This window comes from Belonocnema kinseyi, chromosome 9, assembly GCF_010883055.1.
Source record: "Belonocnema kinseyi isolate 2016_QV_RU_SX_M_011 chromosome 9, B_treatae_v1, whole genome shotgun sequence".
Taxonomy (NCBI): domain Eukaryota; kingdom Metazoa; phylum Arthropoda; class Insecta; order Hymenoptera; family Cynipidae; genus Belonocnema; species Belonocnema kinseyi.
The window spans coordinates 103,255,183-103,271,828 of NC_046665.1; the positions used below are offsets into that span (position 1 = coordinate 103,255,183).

Genomic DNA, 16,646 nt, shown 5'->3' on the forward strand with positions numbered 1-16,646 from the left:
GAACCTGAAGTGAACTCTGATCACACAGTGGGATCTTTGATGTGTGCAGCGTTCTTGGATGCCAAGAATAAGTACCGCAAAAGAAGATAATGGCGGTCATCCCCCAAGGCAATTTGAGTTGCTGTCAACTAGCCCAAGATCTAATGTCTAAGCTGGTAGACAACAAAAAGGCAGACGTTTTCATCATATGCGAGCAATTTGGGCCCAGGAAAAGAAAAAATTGGTTCCAAGACATAAGTGGTACTGCGGCTGTTTGGATTATTAACAGCGTTGACTTCCCGGTGCAAAAACATGGACGAGGCGAGGGGTTTGTATGGGTCATGACGCCTAAAGTAACTTTCGCCAACTGCTATCTCTCACCCAATGAGGGTATAGCAGTCTTTCGGGCAAAGCTTGAAGAAATTGAGGACCTGTGTTCCGATCTTGCCGGAGATGTTATCGTAGCCGGTGTCTTCAATGCCAAGTCATGCGAATGGGGCATGACGTGGACAGATACAAGGGGACGTGAAGTTACGGAGATGGCAGCTAGATTAGATCTCACCATCATGAATACAGGAAACTCATCTACTTTCAGAAGGAGAGGATATCGTGAAACAATTCTGGATATTACCATGTCTAAGCCTGGTGTAGCATGCCAAATATCTAAATGGGAGGTCCTGGAGGATTACACGGCAAGCGATCACCAGCATATTAGCTTTCAAATGAGCTGTGTGTCTTCAGGAATTGGCAAATCTCAAAAACGGAATAAACAAGGAAGTGGCTGGAACACCATTAGCAGTTGAACTGGACACATGGGGACTAGGTTACCAGATAGCCACCGAAAAAATATACGGACGATCACCGACTGCACCCATGGATCGCGCGATGATGAAGCTGATTGTGGAGGAACTTTTTCCTAAACAACCTAGCAGAATCATCACGGAGAAAGTGCAGCCTGAATTAATTCCCCTCTTTACTAAGGAGGAACTGTTGACAGCCGCATCCAGTATGGTATGCGGTTAAGCGCCGGGTCCAGATGGAATCCCAACAGAGGTAATCAAAGAGGTAGTTCAGAAATATCCATTCATACGAGGGTAGTTCAATAAGTCCTTAGAATGACCAACAGATGGCGCGCGAATCGCTCCAAAAAACTTGAAAAGCGATTGACCAAGTGTATAGAGCTCCAAGGGGATTATGTTGAAAAATGAAAAAAAATTTACCCAAAAAAAATTGTTTTTATACTTCATTCTAAGGACTTATTGAACTACCCTCGTATTTTTGAATATGTTTAATGCTTGCCTGAAAGCTGGGGTTTTCTGCAAAAGGTGAAAGAAACAAAAATTGGTTCTGTTGGTTAAGGGAAAGGGTCCACCGATGACTTCATCTTCTTACAGACCTCTCTGTATGCTGGATGTTACCGGGAAACTCTTCGAATTATGTATAAGAGCCAGATTGAGAGCAGCAATTGAAGCAGCAGGAGGCCTGGCTAGTAATCAGCATGGCTTTCGGGAAGGCAGGTCCACTATAGATGCGATTCGTGAAGCCTTAGAACAGGTCGAAAAGGCATGGAGAGGTAATTACCGATCTAAGAAAGTTTGTGTAATGGTGACTTTTGACGTCAGAAATGCTTTCAATTCCGTTAGATGGATTGACATTCTTGATGTCTGAAAAAGGCGCGTCAACATCCCCGATTACCTACAAAGGATTATCAGGGATTACCTCAATGATAGATGGCTGTCATTTGACACATTGGAAGGTGTGTGCAATACCAAAGTCACGGCGGGTGTAGCTCAGGATTCAGTCCTTGGACCTGATCTTCGGAATGCCCTGTATGATGAGGTCCTGGAACTAGACCTGCCAGACGATACAAAATTGATTGGTTTCGCCGATGATCTCGCTGCGATGATCATTGCTAGAACGGAAGAACAAGCACGACAGCTGGTGGCCGTTGTCGCCTGGAGAGTTGAGAACTGGCTCAAAGAGCATCATTTGCAGCTAGCTAGGGAAAAAACGGAAGTTGTTATTCTTATTAGGCAGAGGTGCTTCAACAAACCCTTTATAGCAGATATTGCGAGTCATGGCATAGAAGCCGGGAATGTGCTGAAGTACTTAGGTACCTATATTGATAAGAAACTCACCTTTGGCGTACAAATTACTAAGGCAGCTAATAAAGCTGAGAAAATGGTTGCTATGCTTTCAAGGCTTATGCCAAATATTGATGGCCCTAGAAGTTCTAAAAGGAAAATGCTCATGGGCGTGGCAAACTCCATCATGCTTTATGGAGCAGAAATCTGGGCAGAAACCTTGAAGGCCAATTGTCGACGTAGGAAACTAATGGCGGTGCAAAGGAAAGATGCACTTAGAGTGGCCTGTGCTTATTGATCGATGTCCGGGCCGGCTGTGCTTATCATGGCTGGATGTATCCCCATTGAGTTGATAGCAACCGAGAGGAAAAGAATCTATGAAGCCAAACCACAGGAAGAAGTAGACTCAGATATTGCAACCAAAGAGAGAATAGTCACTTTGGCCAAATGGGGTCAACAATGGAGAGAGGAAAAAAGTGGCAAGTGGACTGCCAAAATAATAGGCGATGTGCAACCGTGGATCAGTAGAAAGTACGGGGAAGTGAATTATCATCTTTGCCAGTTTTTTTCTGGTCACGGGCACTTTAATGCCTATCTTTTGAAGCGGAAGAAGAAACTACGCCCAAACTGCGACTACTGTCCTGATTTGATTGATGATGCGAAGCATACCTTTTTCCATTGTCAAAGATGGGCGACTGGTAAAGAGGAATTGGAAGCTGAGCTTGGGGTTGAAATTACTCCAGAAAATGTTTTGAACTTGATGCTGGAATCTCAAAGGAAATGGGAAGTCATTGCCAGATATATTGAAGAACTCCTAAGAAGGAAGAAGAAAGAAGAAGAAATAAGGGACCGTGAATTCCTGAGACGTCCATAAAATAATAATGGTGCTAAGTATGTTGGAGGCTTTTTGTTTGATTTGTAGTTTGCAGGAAAACAGGTTTCCAAATGGGGTCGAAAGCCGGCGAGCCCTAGAAGAGACCCTCGTCTCTTCTGTCGAGGACAATGCGTACCCCCGTAGAGAGGATCCGAGAACTGCAATCGATAAAATCCTAGGGAGCATAACAAGATATTACCTGACAGGGTCGAAAGCCGGCGAGCCCTAGTATAGACAGTCGTCTACACTGCCGAGGACGACGCGTACCCCTGCACGGAGGTATCAAGTGCTAGCAACCATGGAAGTCCTAGTGGGCACGTAAGTTGGAAACTGATGCTCGGTTTAATGGCCTTATCCCAATGTTCCTGAAGTAATGCGAAAGCGGATTCCGGGAACATGGGTTGGCGGAAGGAGGGGTTTTAGTCAGTAGGAATCTGACACTACCCATACTAAGAATTGCCTACCTATCTTCTGCACGAATTAGTCCTATCAGAACCCTCGCATTTCGCTGCTAAATGGCCGAAGCCCTGGCAGCGGTTGCATCGTGTGACCTCCGTCTTTTTCCTTACCCTACAGGACATCCATCCCACCTTCAGATGTCATGAGCGGATAAGCCTCGCAGCTAGCTCCTCGTTCATTTTGACATATGCCTTTAGGTTTCCCCTAAAAGCCCTTTTCGTCAAATTCACCTTTAAATAGTTGGGGTGCGAATCACCGAAGTAATTTCGGATGGCCTCCGTCTCCTCCTCCACATCACACGTTGTGTCGAAATCCAAGATCTCGAAAGCTGTGCGTGGGACAAGCTCGCGCACGGAGTTTCCTGTCCCCACTACCTCCCTGATAGCAGAAGATATTTTCGTTCTGCTGTCTACTGCAGGGCCCACCTATATAAGGATTTCACCTTTTTTCGTTTCCCTGACACCCCTGATTTTAACACCAAGGTTGTCAGGGTTTACCTTCTTTTTTAGGTCCTACAGGGCCTCAGCATAGTTCATACCTTCAGGCGACCTAATGAGGACCGCCTCTGGTCGGGAACGTTTCTGCTCCTTCTTCTGCTTTCTTTGGATTTGGGAAGCTGGTTTTTCCTTCTCTTCTTCCTTCTTTGGGGTCGAGGACGTGACACTGCTAGTCTTCAACTTCTTAGGTGTCAGCTGTGCACAACCTGCCTCAAGGGGACTCAGAGAGGGCTCTCTCTCTCTCTCGCTTCCCATGTTGAGGAGTTGGAGTTGCCTTAGCCCCATATTTCTGAAGTAATGCGAAAGCGGATTCAGGGAGCATGGGTTGGCAGGAAAGGAGTTTGGTTTAGTGGTTAGGCGCCGTTTGGTGCCAGCTACGGGAAGAAACCCCGAATTATAAACCAAATATGAGTAGTTCTTCAAAAAACGAAATACCCCAAGAGATTTCCAATCTCTCTATTGGTTCCGATCGGGTTGAAGCCCCAGTGGCCAATACATGTCTTACGGATTTTTTAGGGGGTGGGGGGAAAAAATAACACTAATCGATAGGCAGAGGATACCAGCTCTGCAAATGAAAAGGAAGATGCTATGGATACGGACATGGCTAACCAAAGGCTGGATAACGGTGCGTCATTTGATGAAAGCTATACGTTATAGGACTTGTTGAGACAGCTTTTTATGGTTCATGAACAAATTAACAAGCATGCTGATGGAAGGAAAGATCTTGGTAAACCTGATCAAGGATGGTTTGGAACTATCAGGATTCATTATGGAGGGTCTTAAAGGTCAGCACGCCGAAAAACCAACGGAGTAAGAAAAGGATAGCAGAAAGCACACCTAGTCCTGGTGAAGGCTCGTCATTGTGTCCGACTAAGAAAATTCAGCGGGCTGTGAGGCCACCGAGTGGATAGAGCAAAAGCGGCGTAACCGTAAGAATAAGCAGCCAACAGCTGATTCTCAAGTAGGCTCTCAAATAAAAGAGTCAAGTACGATAGCCGATAGGGAACCAGGATGGCCTTTATCGACTGTGACGAGAATGTTGCAAAGAAACTTGAAGAATCAGGCCACATCCGAATTGGATGGTTAGCTGTCGGGTTCATCGTAGGGCCTCAGTTACACGGTGCTTTCGGTGCCGTGGCTTTGGGCACATAGCTGCCTCCTGCCAAGGAAAGGACAGAAAAGCAGCTTGCTGGAATTGTGGATAAGAGGGACATCTATCCCCGGCATGCATGGAGAAACCTTGTTGCTATTTATGCGCTGAGCGCATGGGTAGTGACTCCCCTGCGACTTGCTGAACCAGATAGTCGTAGAGCACAAGGTGGATCTGATCATTATCTCAAAACAGTATTGCGGGATGAGCGGGCACGATTGGTACCCAGATAAAACGAATTCAGCAGCGATCTAGATCAAAAATTCATCCATGTTTCTAGTGCTTGATGCTTTCAAGGGCGAGGGATACGTATGGGTTAAGAGTGGTGACACCACCTTTGTGAGCGTTTACTTCTCACCCAACGAGGGCATCCATGAGTTTTCCAGATAACTCGCAGAACTGGAGAATTGCGTCCGAGAGATGGATAGAGAAGTTTTACTAGCCGGGGATTTTAATTCGAAGGCGCTGGAATGGGGCATGACTTGGTCCTGCAACAGAGGCAGTTTGGTGTTGGAGATGGTAGCTCGCCTGGATTTAATTATCCTGAATGTGGGCACGGTCCCAACCTTCAGACGTAGTGGGTGTCGGGGCACACTAATCGATATCACTTTGGCGTCTGCGAGTGTCTCAACGGTGGTACGTGGGTGGCAGGTCCTTGAGGATCTCACAGGGAGCGACTATAAGTACATAAAGTTCTGGGTTGGCTCAAACTCTGTGAGAAGAAGGAAACAAACTGGCGCCGCAAAGAAACTGTGGGTGGAACGTGGCAAAGCCAAATTGCTCGACAGTTCTTGAAACGTTGGCTAGATCGAATGATTTGACTACTGAAGCTTTGTGACCCACAAAGGCAACAAGACAGATGGCTGAAGGTTTGGTTGAAAAGACTATGAGCCTGATCAAGAAGGCATGCGATTTTTCGATGCCTAAAAGGTCGAGACGAGAAAAACTATTGGTGGAACAACGAAATTGCTGATCTTAGCAGACAGGCATTGGCGATGAGCAGGAAGGCGCAACGTAAGCGACGACGTGGCGATGCTGATGTGGCTAGGGCAAATTACGTGACAGCCAAGAAAGCACTAACGAAGGCAATAAAAATCAGCAAGAGGCAAGGATGGGCTACGTTTCTGGAGGCAGTAGACAGGGACGTCTGGAGTCGCGGATACAATAATGTCTACCACTGCCTTGGATATCGGATGTCAGTTCCTTTAAGGGATCGAGTATCCATGAAAGCAATCGTCGATGATCTCTTTCCGGATCATCCGGTAAGAGTTTGTGCTCCGCTGCTGGTAATCGAAGCTGATGTCCAACTTTTTACCAACGATGAATTGCATATTGCTGTTTATTACCTGAGCAATCGAAAGGCTCCGGGTCCAGACGGGATACCTGTCGAGATACTGAAAATAGTTGCGAGTGAATACCCATCAGTTTTACTCAATATGTACAATGTATGTTTAGTGGCTGGCATTTTTACAAAAAGATGGGAAATGCAGAGATTGGTTTTGCTGGACAAGTGTAAGGGCCCACTTATCACCCCCTCGTCATTCGGACAGTTATGTATGCTAGACAATGCAGGGAAAATCTTCGAGAAGCTACTACGTACTCGTTTACGGAATGCCATAGAAGAATCTGGCGGACTTTCTGAGAATCAGCATGGGTTTCGTATAAATCACTCGATAATTGGTGCAATTAAAGAGCTCATAACAATGACTCAAAGGGTTTGGCAAGGTAATCACAGAACTAGGAGCTGCTGTGTACTGATCACCCTCGATGTGAAGAACGCCTTGAACTCAGCGAGATGGGTTGACATCCTGGATGCACTTAAGCATGGGTTCGGAGTGCCGGCGTATCTGCGAAGCGTGATCAGTGACAACCTTGACGACAGGATGCTGTTGTATGAGACAACAGAAGGCCAACAGAGTAGGAAGGTCACTGCAGGTGTAGCACAGGCGTCTGCACTTGGACCTGATTTATGGAACGTGGTTTATAACGATGTGTTGAAGATCGTTTTACCTAAGAGAGTCAAACTGATTGGCTTTGCAGACGACCTTGGGACCATGATATTAGCAAGGAGTACATAGCAAGCTCAAATAAGAGTGGCATATGTTTCTGGTATTGTTAACAATTGGCTAAAAGAACATGGTCTTTCATTAGCTGTCAGTAAGACGGAAGTTGTGGTCTTGACTATACAGAGACATTATAGGGATCTAGCAAGGTTTGAGATAGCAGGAGAAACGATTGTGGCTGTGCCAGCAGCCCAATATCTAGGAGTGTATGTCTACAAGAAGCTTACGCACTGGTCACATATCCAGAAAGCAGCCGACAAAGCCAGCGTAATGGTAGCGAAGCTTTCCAGGCTAATGCCAAACATTAAAGGCCCCCGAGAAAGCAAGAAAAAAAACTCTCATGAGTGTAGCTCATTTAATAATGTTGTATGGTTCGGAGATTTTGGCGGATGCCCTGAAGGTACAAAAGTATAGAAAACGAATGGTTTCGGTGCAGCGACGCTGTGCTTTGCGTATATCTAGTGCGTATCGCACGAGTACAGCTCCAGCAGCAATGGTTGTGGCGGGTGTCATACCGATCTTCCTTCTCGCCATGAAGAGAAAAAGAGTATATGACCGAAGTCAACGGGAGCAAGATCGACAATCAATTAGAGCCCAGGAGAGAGCCAGAACTATCGTAGAATGGCAACTATGTTGGAGTACAGAAACCAGAGGAAGATGGACTCAACGATTAATAAGGGAGGTGGCTTCATGGTTTGGGAGGAGGCATGGGGAGGTGAATTTTCACCTCAGCCAGTTTCTTACAGGACATGGGCACTTTAACGCATAATCTTTATTTGCGAAATAGGAAGGAGATAGAGTTCTGTGATTACTGCCCCACGAAAATCGCTAACGTAGAGCACACGTTTTATGAATGTGATAGATGGGCGCATAAGAAACACGACTTAGAGACTGTTTTTGGGCATGTGTTTACCCCTGAGAACACAATAAATACGATGCTACGCAACCAAGAAGACTGGGAGTCGGTGACGTCTTACGTGGAGTCAATCCTTAGACAGAAAAAGAAAGAGGAAAGGAAGAGGCTGCGCAATGATCAACAATGATGGTTGGGCAGGATTGTAATAACATAATACAGTTGTATTATTTTTTGTTTGCAGAATTAGAAATTTCCAAGCAGGGTCGAAGACCGGCGAGCCCCAGAATAGACAATTGTCCATTCTGCTGAGGACGACGCGTGCCCTGGAGGGAGTATCAACTAAGTGCAAAAACAAAGAAGTAAATAGAGAAGTCCAATCTGGCGAGCAAGATTTAGCCGATGTACGGCTTATTGGCCTTATCCCCATGCTCCTGAAGTAATGCGAAAGCGGATTCCGGGAGCATCGGTTGGCGGGAGAAGGGGTTTTAGTCGGTAAGAATCTGACACTACTCATACTAAGAATTGCCTACATGTTGTAGACAATTGATAGTATGGGTAGGGCCGAAATAAAATAGGCCCTGCGGACCAAACACACTAAGATCCCCAATTCAAGGCGTGAGCAACCGTGCCGAGGATTGAGTGGTACCAGGGAGTGGTGTGTCAAACGGTGCCTCTAGGATATCAGGTCGTCTCCTAGAATATATATACCTTACCCCGGCATGCGGGGCTCTGCGGGGGAGGACCTTTATTTTCCTAGCTACTCGTGGGAATACTATGGAGCCAAATATTGAAAATTTAAATCGTAGTGAAAATGAGGAGTTTAATGAGCAGGAGGAAGAAGTGACTGAAGAAGAGGTTTTGAACCAAACAAAAGGGGGCATTGGAGATGAAAATTATTCTGTACTGAGACACTAGATGTCATTAAGGAGTTGACAGATGTCATAGGAGAACTGAGGATTTTCTCAGACGCCAGGACTAGTTTCAATGCAGGAATGATGGATCACATTCCTGAGTCTCGTTGAGGCGGTTTGTTCAAATCGATCACCAAGAAGTCGAGGGTGCAAAACCCTGCGGAGGTAACGATCTCGACCCCGAAAAAGGTGTATAAGGAGGAAGAACCTGCTCCCAAGGGGATGAAAAAAACACAAAAGGTGCAGAGGCGAGCACGACATTAGGTGGTCTTAATAAAACCCGTCGAGGGTCTAAGTTACGCTGAAGTGCTAAAGAACCTCAAGCAGAAGACCAAACTGACTCCCTTGATGTCAAAATCAGGGGAGTCAGAGAGACGAGGAAAGGCGAAATCCTCATCGAGGTGGGTCCTTCAGCAGATGGCAGATCAAAACTGTCTTTAGCTATTAAGGAGGTCGTCGGTACTGTCAGTTCCGTGCGTGAACTCGTCCCGAGGTCCTAGACATCGACACAACGACTAACGTCGATGAAATGGTGGCGGCTGTCCAAAATCACTTCAAGAATTTGAAAATAGGGGAGGTAAAAATCAACCTAACGAATAGAGCCTTGAGGGGTCTACTGAAGGCCTACTTGGAGTTGAAGAGGAAGTTCGCTGAACGACTCACGCGAAAAGAACGTCTAAAGGTTGGTTGGATGTCCAGTAGAGTTAGAAAGAAGACGCAGATTTTGCGCTATTTTCGCTGCCAAGGCTTTGGCTACATGGCAGCAAGTTGTGAAGGTCCTGATATAACCAAGGCGTGTCGGATGTGCGGTGCGGAGGGCCACAAGTCTGTGGAGTGTGTGAGCACCCCATAGTGCTTCATCTGTGCTGCTTGTACAGAGAAACCCCGGACAGACCATCAGCCGGGGTCAATGAGGACGTTGAGGCACGACGTAGCAGCCTTATCCCCATGCTCCTGAAGTAATGTGAAAGTGGATTCCGGGAGCATGGGTTGGTAGGAAAGGAGTTAATGTTTAGTGGGTAGGTGCCTTTTGGCAAGTCCCACACTCACATTAATTCCTTGTGGACTATGCGCCCGTGTGTGCTACTACTGCTACTACTCCCGTGCGGGGTTGCTGGACCCACATCGGGCGCCTCCCCAGGTTGCGGATAGGGGAATACCTCCCAGATATGGGTGGTACCGGGGAAATGAAATACCCGGGCGGACAAAAACCAAATAGGGAAAGAAACCCCGAATTTCAAATCAAACATGAGTAGTTCTTTGAAAAACGTACTACCCCAAGAGAGTACCAATCTCTCTATCGGTTCCGATCGGGTGAAAGTCCCGGTGGCCGATACCGGCTCCAAGGATTTTGGCGGGAGCCAAAAGAACGAAATAGGGAGCTACTACGGATGCTTACGGATGCCATAAAAGGTATGAAATTCCATGCCAAGGACAGGAAGAACCTTGATAGGGAGATAAAGGATGGAATAAAGTTAGCACTTGAAGCATTAAAGGGTTTCAGTCAATCACTCGTACAGACAGGGCTTGAATTGCCAAACCCTGTAGATGCTATCCCAAGCACCAGCGATCGTGTTTCTGTTTCCCAGAAACCTTTAATGGACCAGAGCTCCGCCGAGAGGACTCCGGTCTCGAACGCGAAGAGAAAGAGACCGGCCACAAACACGCCGAGTCCTAGCAGCGGAGAGATGCTCAGGCCTATCAAGAAGCCACAAGTTTTAGGTGCCACTCAGGAATGGGTGGACGTGCCGAAAAAATAGAAGAAGAGAGATCGTAAGGCCCAAGCCGACACTACAGCCTGTAGTTGGTCGCAGCTACGCAGAAGTGGTTACGGACATTAAGAAGTCAGTAAACCCTGAGTACATGGAGGTGGAGATTAAGGCCATACGAGAGATGATTTAATTATCAATATGACAAAGAAGGACACCAGGGGGAGTCTGATGGTCTTCATCCAGATGAAGGTTTCAGATGCCAAAGAGCTTTTACAGCAAGGGCATGTAAAAGTTGGCTGGATCAGATGCCGAATTCGGGAAAAAGTGCGTGCGGTTCGCTGTTTCCGCTGTTTCGACTACGGTCACACGGCAGCCGAATGTAAAGGTGCGGAACGAAGCAAATTGTGCTGGAAGTGTGGCACAGAAAACCACCAAGCAAAGAGCTGCAGAAAAGACCCAAAATGCGTTCTTTGTACAGAAAGAGGAGGTAACTGCACTGTAGATCACATAATTGGTTCTGCCAAGTGTGTGGTCTACAGAGAGGCTGACCGAAAGTGCAACCAGTCGAGGCGATGACGGTTCTCCTCCAGGGTAACCTTGGTCGCTGTAGGCTAGCCCAAGACTTAATGTCTCGGCTGGCTCACGAAAAAAAGACCGACCTCTACATTGTCAGCGAGCAGTATCAGAACGGGAAAGGCCCAAACTGGTATTGTGACGACAGTGGTACTGCAGGTATCCGGGTGGTCAACAGAACCAAATTCCCGGTGCAGAAACAAGGAAAGGGAGACGGTTTTGTGTGGATCTCGGACGGGAGGGACACCGTCGTCAGCTGCTACCTCTCGCCGAACGGGGGGATCGCAGTCTTTCGCAGAAGGATGATGGAGCTTGAAGATCTCTGCTCCACCATTGACGGCGATGTCATCCTTGCGGGCGATTTCAACGCGAAGTCCTGCGAATGAGCCATGGCTTGGACAGACCCGAGAGGCCGTGAGGTGACGGACATGGTGGCCAGACTGGATTTGACCATCCTGAACTCGGGAACCTCAACTACCTTTAGGAGGAGGGGCTACCGAGAGACCATTCTGGATATCACCATGGCCTCGCCGGGCGCAGCGAGAAGGGTGCACGAGTGGCAGGTGCTCGAGAATTATACAGCAAGCGACCACCAACACATCAGCTTCCGTATGGGCTGTAGGTCCTCGAGTGCAAGCAGCAGCTGCATCAACGTAGGAGCAAAGAAGGGCTGAGATGCTAGAAAACTCAGCTCGACTAAACTTCTTAGCACAATCGCTGAGAAGGGAAGTTGTATGTTGGGGGAAATAGCACATCCGGCCGCCTCCAGGAAAAAGGTTGAAGAGCTTGCAGACAGCACTATCAACTTGATTGTGCAGAGATGCAACTCTTCAATGTCGAAGAGAGTCCTGAGACCCCAGAAACCGCCGGTATACTGGTGGACGCAGGAGATTGCGGAACTTAGGATTGTTTGCTTCAGTTTGAGGCGAAAAATTCCTAGGAACTGCAGAAAACGTAAAGACGCAGCCCAGGCCAACAGGGAGTACCTGAATGCGAAGAAGGTGCTCAATTGAGCCATCAACGAGAGCAAGCGCCACAAGTGGATTGAGGTCAGAATGGCCGTTGATCAAGACACTTGGGGACTTGGCTATCAGATCGTTACGGGAAAGCTATACAAACGTGCACCAGCCGCAGGAATGGAGCCCAAAATGTTGGAGCAAGTGATTGGGGAGTTATTTCCCAATCACCCAAGCCGCGACATCATAGAGGAAGCGCTATCTGAAGCGGTCCCTCTTTTCACTAAGGAGGAACTGTGGACGGCAGCCTCCACAATGGTATGCGGCAAGGCGCCCGGTCCTGACGGCATCCCGACGGAGGTGGTTCGGTTGATAGCAAAAGAACATCCGTTCATACTGCTCAACCTCTTTAATTCCTGCCTTGCATCTGGAGTCTTTTGTTGCAGATGGAAAAAGCAGCGACTTGTTCTGCTAGACAAGGGTAAGGGGCCCCCGATCACGGCGTCTTCATACAGACCACTCTGTATGCTTGACATCATCGGGAAGCTCCTTGAAAAGATGCTGCGTGCCAGACTGAGAGCGGCAGTTCAGGAAGCAGGTGGACTGGCTGAAAACCAGCACGGCTTTCGTAAGAGCCGATCGACGGTAGGAGCTATTAGGGATGCTCTGCAGGAGATAGAACAAGCCTGGAGTAGCAATTATCGTTCCAGGAAGGTTTGCATAATGATCACCTTCGACGTCAAGAATGCATTCAACTCTATGAAATGGGTTGACATTCTTGACGTCCTTAGAAGGCGGTTCGAGGTACCAGTGTACCTTCTGTGCATAGTAGGTGACTATCTTAATGATAGGCAGCTCATCTATGAAACGACAGAGGGTACACGCACTACAGTTGTTACAGCAGGAGTCGCCCAGGGGTCAGTTCTGGGACCTGACCTCTGGAACGTCGTATATGACGATGCTCTTCTGATGGATCTGCCTATCTGCGTCTTGTACAAGAGGTATCTAGGTTCTCACTAGACAGAGGTACTTCAAGAAACCATTCACAGCAAACATCGCCGGTCACGACGTTGAAGCTGTGAATGTATTGAAGTACCTAGGTACCTGGATAGATGAGAAACTCACCTTCAAGATTCAAATAACGAAGGCGGCTGAAAAGGCGGAAAAAATGGTCGCCATGCTGGCGAGGCTAATGCCGAACGTTTCTGGCACGAGAAGCTGCAAGAGGAGAATATTATTGAGCCTGGCGAACTCAATAATGCTGTACGGTGCCGAGATCTGGGCTGATGCCCAGATCGTATCGATCCGTATCCGGTCCGGCGGTGTTGGTCATAGCGGGATGTATCCCCATTGACATTCTTGCCGCTGAGAGGAAAAGGATATACGAGGCCAAGAGGGTAAGTGACGACAAGACCATCGCGACACGGGAGAAGCAAAAAACGCTTCTCAAATGGGCGGAGCGCTGTTGATCAGCTCTCAGACAAAGTGGGATTCCATCGTTCACTTTGTCGAGAAGATTCTCAGAGAGAAGAAAACAGAAGAGCAGCTCAGGGAGAGAGAGGCTCAATAGTACAGGAGACCATCTCACAGGGTCGAAAGCCGGCGAGCCCGAGAAGAGACAACTGTCTCTTCTGCCGAGGACGACGCGCGCCCTAGCTGAGGCTGGTTGAAGGTCTATACTTTGAACCTGGTGGATGCCAAGCAGGCAAATTAGGAAGGAAGCCGAAGCACGGCTTACTAGCCAATAAGCTTGGACTCTGAAGTAATGCGAAAAGCGGTTCCGGAGTCCACGGTTGGCAGGAAAAGGATTTTAGTTTAGTGGGTAGGCGCCGTTTGGTGAGTCCCACACTCACATTCGTTCCTTGTGGACTATTTGCCCATGTGTGCATCTCACGTATATATACGTTACGTATATATGCGTGATGTGTACATATTGGGCTTATGGTCCCCAAAGTTCGAATGTGGTAAGTACATGAGCATTTCCCGTTTTACTCCTTGAACAAAAAAAAAAAAAAAAAAACTGCTGCTACTACTACTACTACTACTACTACTACTACGACTATTACTATTTACGATGGCAATTGTAAAAAGAGCTACCATTTTTTCTGGAATTTGAAATTCTGCTACCTTAAAGAACACTGGAGATGGTGTCGCAGCTTCTAAGAAAGATGTGTGGAGTGATCCACTCTACAACTCTCTAAGCTTACGAAACTGCAAAGGCGTGCTGCCCTGCAGGTGGACTGTAGGATGTGGGGATGAAGTCGTTGTATGTGCCACGACGAGTTGACGTTTTACTCGTCAAAGTCGGAAAGCCCCCATGCTTGGTCTTAGGGAGGTATGGGGGTTATCGCCCCTAGGCTGGCAAACTCACCAGCGATGGGAAAGGGAGCCCTACCGTGTGGGTTTTTGATACATCAATGGCTAATATGGAAAATCGCAAGACACGATCGCGTTCGGAAGAAAATGTACATGAATATACTGGAAACGGTGATAATTTCTGCTACGTGTGCGGTGATTTATAGATAAAGGAAAATTTAAACAACTTCAATCAAAACCTGCGTCAAATATATAAGCACTGCTCTCGGTGTGAGTTGATCCAAGGAAACTATTTTTGGTTGCACAATACGTTTTTTGTATTTGGCTGACACAGCAGGATTCAACTCCAGTAATTTGCAAAAAATTCAGTATGCAATCGTGTCCAGCGTAACCAAAGCTTTAATGTCTGAGATAAGTAATAAGAAAGATCATGAAGTAACCCTTAATGTACCTGTGGCTGTTATGCAGATTGTTTAAGCAACTGATGAAGATATCAATGAAGACAGCAGAGAGAGTAACGATGACACTGATCAGGAAGAATATGGTGTAAAGAAGGAAAAAGATGGTACGCCGCGCCCAAAAACTGGCAGATTTGCTTTGAACAGTATCAAAAAATGTTACAAACCAAACCTTTGGATGAGCCGGCTAAAATTCCATTTCCTCCTTTCCACATCAAACTCGGTTTGATGAAACAGCTCTTAAAAGCTTTGGATAAATAAAGCAAATATTTTTCTTATTCATTTAAACGATTCTCAGATTAATCGATCGCGAAATGAAAAGAAGGAGTCTTTGATGAACCACAGATTAGTAAGATGTTGAGAGATGAAACGCCATGGAGTTATACGGTTACTAGATTAAGGGTAGAAGGGTGAAAATGTTACAGGATAAATATTTTTTCAGTTTAAGTGGTTTATTGGGTGTCTTTGAGGTTATGTGAAAATCCTGACGTGTAGGGGCAAACGGGTTGCATATTCGGTTTTAGAGGGAGGAAATAAATAGGAATATCATATTGGCATTCAAGACTCAGATAAAAAATTTTGTGTGGGCCTGTGTAATCTTTCCTTTCTTGAGATGAATTTTGGAAATTTTTTGCCAATCCAAAATCCATACCAATCCCGCCTGGTGCTGTTTGACGACATTTAAAGCACTCTGAAGTTTTCTTTTACCAAAAGCATAGATCTTTAGCAGAGGACTCACGCTGTCACCCTAAAATACGCCCCTATGGCCTATAATTCTATGGATTAGACAAGTTGCTTTTCTTCATTAGCAGTATAGTACGTCCTTACACCAGCCATTGCGGAATTGTCGTTTCCTGCTTTCACTATGTGGTAAATACGTGGATTAGATTTTCGTGTGTAGAAGTAAACTTCTTTCAACAGAATATCTTGATAACATCTGTTCCATCTGATCCATCACTTTAGCAGTGATTAATAGACATTTCTCCTCAGATGGCATAAGGTTGCCGCAAAACTCCTTGAAGCGGATTATATTATCAGTATCTCCTTTTTTTCGGGATTTTGTATAACTCTCTCTAAAAAGTTTCGACCTCGTTTTTGGGTTGATATTTGACAGAAACAAGGGGAACGCCGAAGAGGCGCTATGGGTTAGCAAGAAACGGTTGATTGTCCCAAATCCATCTCTCCCTCTTCCACATTCTTCTCCTTGTATCAGACAACACCCGTATTTTGTCAACAATATATTGTTTGATTGTCAGCAGCTTTAACTTGTTCAGTGTGTAATTAAAAGTTTTTAGTTCTTGGGCGAACTTTCGAACCCTTTCCGTGAGCGGTCTACCAGATGTTATGTAGTCAATCACATACTGAACACTGGACGCATTCTGTCTTGCCTATCTAACCTTCTTGTTCAGTTGATGCATGCGTTTTTAGATTTTTTGGTCCATTGTCAATTTTAGCCTTCGATTTGAATCAGCCAAAGCACTCGCAGCACCATAAACTGAATAATTGAGGGTCCAAAGTTCGGGCTCCTTTGAGATATCCTCACGAAGGGAGGAATCCATTTCAGCCAGATCTTGTGGCTTAGGAGGAATCTGTATGTTAATGCCCCTCCTTGTCGTGAAATCATTATCATCTCTCAGAAGGTGCAACGTTGATTTCGCATTGACTGGTGCCAAACGTAATAGAACTCTGGCTGTTTCTGGCATTACAGTGTGTGCATATGCGACATAAAACCTCCAATAAGAGGGATAATGCTGGCAT

The 16,646-nt window shown here is 46.4% G+C and overlaps 2 protein-coding genes across 2 annotated transcripts; both read left to right on the forward strand.

The window, feature by feature from the left end:
- The first annotated feature begins 6,038 nt into the window (after positions 1-6,038).
- LOC117180665 lies at positions 6,039-9,373 on the forward strand. Its single transcript, XM_033373155.1, has 6 exons — positions 6,039-7,113; positions 7,195-7,506; positions 7,589-7,799; positions 7,894-8,088; positions 8,204-8,398; positions 9,235-9,373. The coding sequence occupies exons 1-6, from the start codon at positions 6,039-6,041 to the stop codon at positions 9,371-9,373; spliced, it is 2,127 nt and encodes a 708-aa protein (XP_033229046.1).
- A 1,410-nt stretch (positions 9,374-10,783) lies between these two features.
- Positions 10,784-11,161, forward strand: LOC117180666. Its single transcript, XM_033373156.1, has one exon. The coding sequence runs from the start codon at positions 10,784-10,786 to the stop codon at positions 11,159-11,161; it is 378 nt and encodes a 125-aa protein (XP_033229047.1).
- The last annotated feature ends 5,485 nt before the right edge of the window (positions 11,162-16,646 follow it).

Excerpts from the sequence above, each read along its gene's own strand:
- LOC117180666 (XM_033373156.1), top strand. The coding sequence starts at position 10,784 with ATGACAAAGAAGGACACCAGGGGGAGTCTGATGGTCTTCATCCAGATG.
- LOC117180665 (XM_033373155.1), top strand. The coding sequence starts at position 6,039 with ATGAGCAGGAAGGCGCAACGTAAGCGACGACGTGGCGATGCTGATGTG. Across the intron at positions 7,507-7,588 it reads TTTTGGCGGATGCCCTGAAG|CTCCAGCAGCAATGGTTGTG; the intron begins GTACAAAAGTAT and ends GCACGAGTACAG. Across the intron at positions 8,089-8,203 it reads TCGGTGACGTCTTACGTGGA|AATTAGAAATTTCCAAGCAG; the intron begins GTCAATCCTTAG and ends TTTTGTTTGCAG.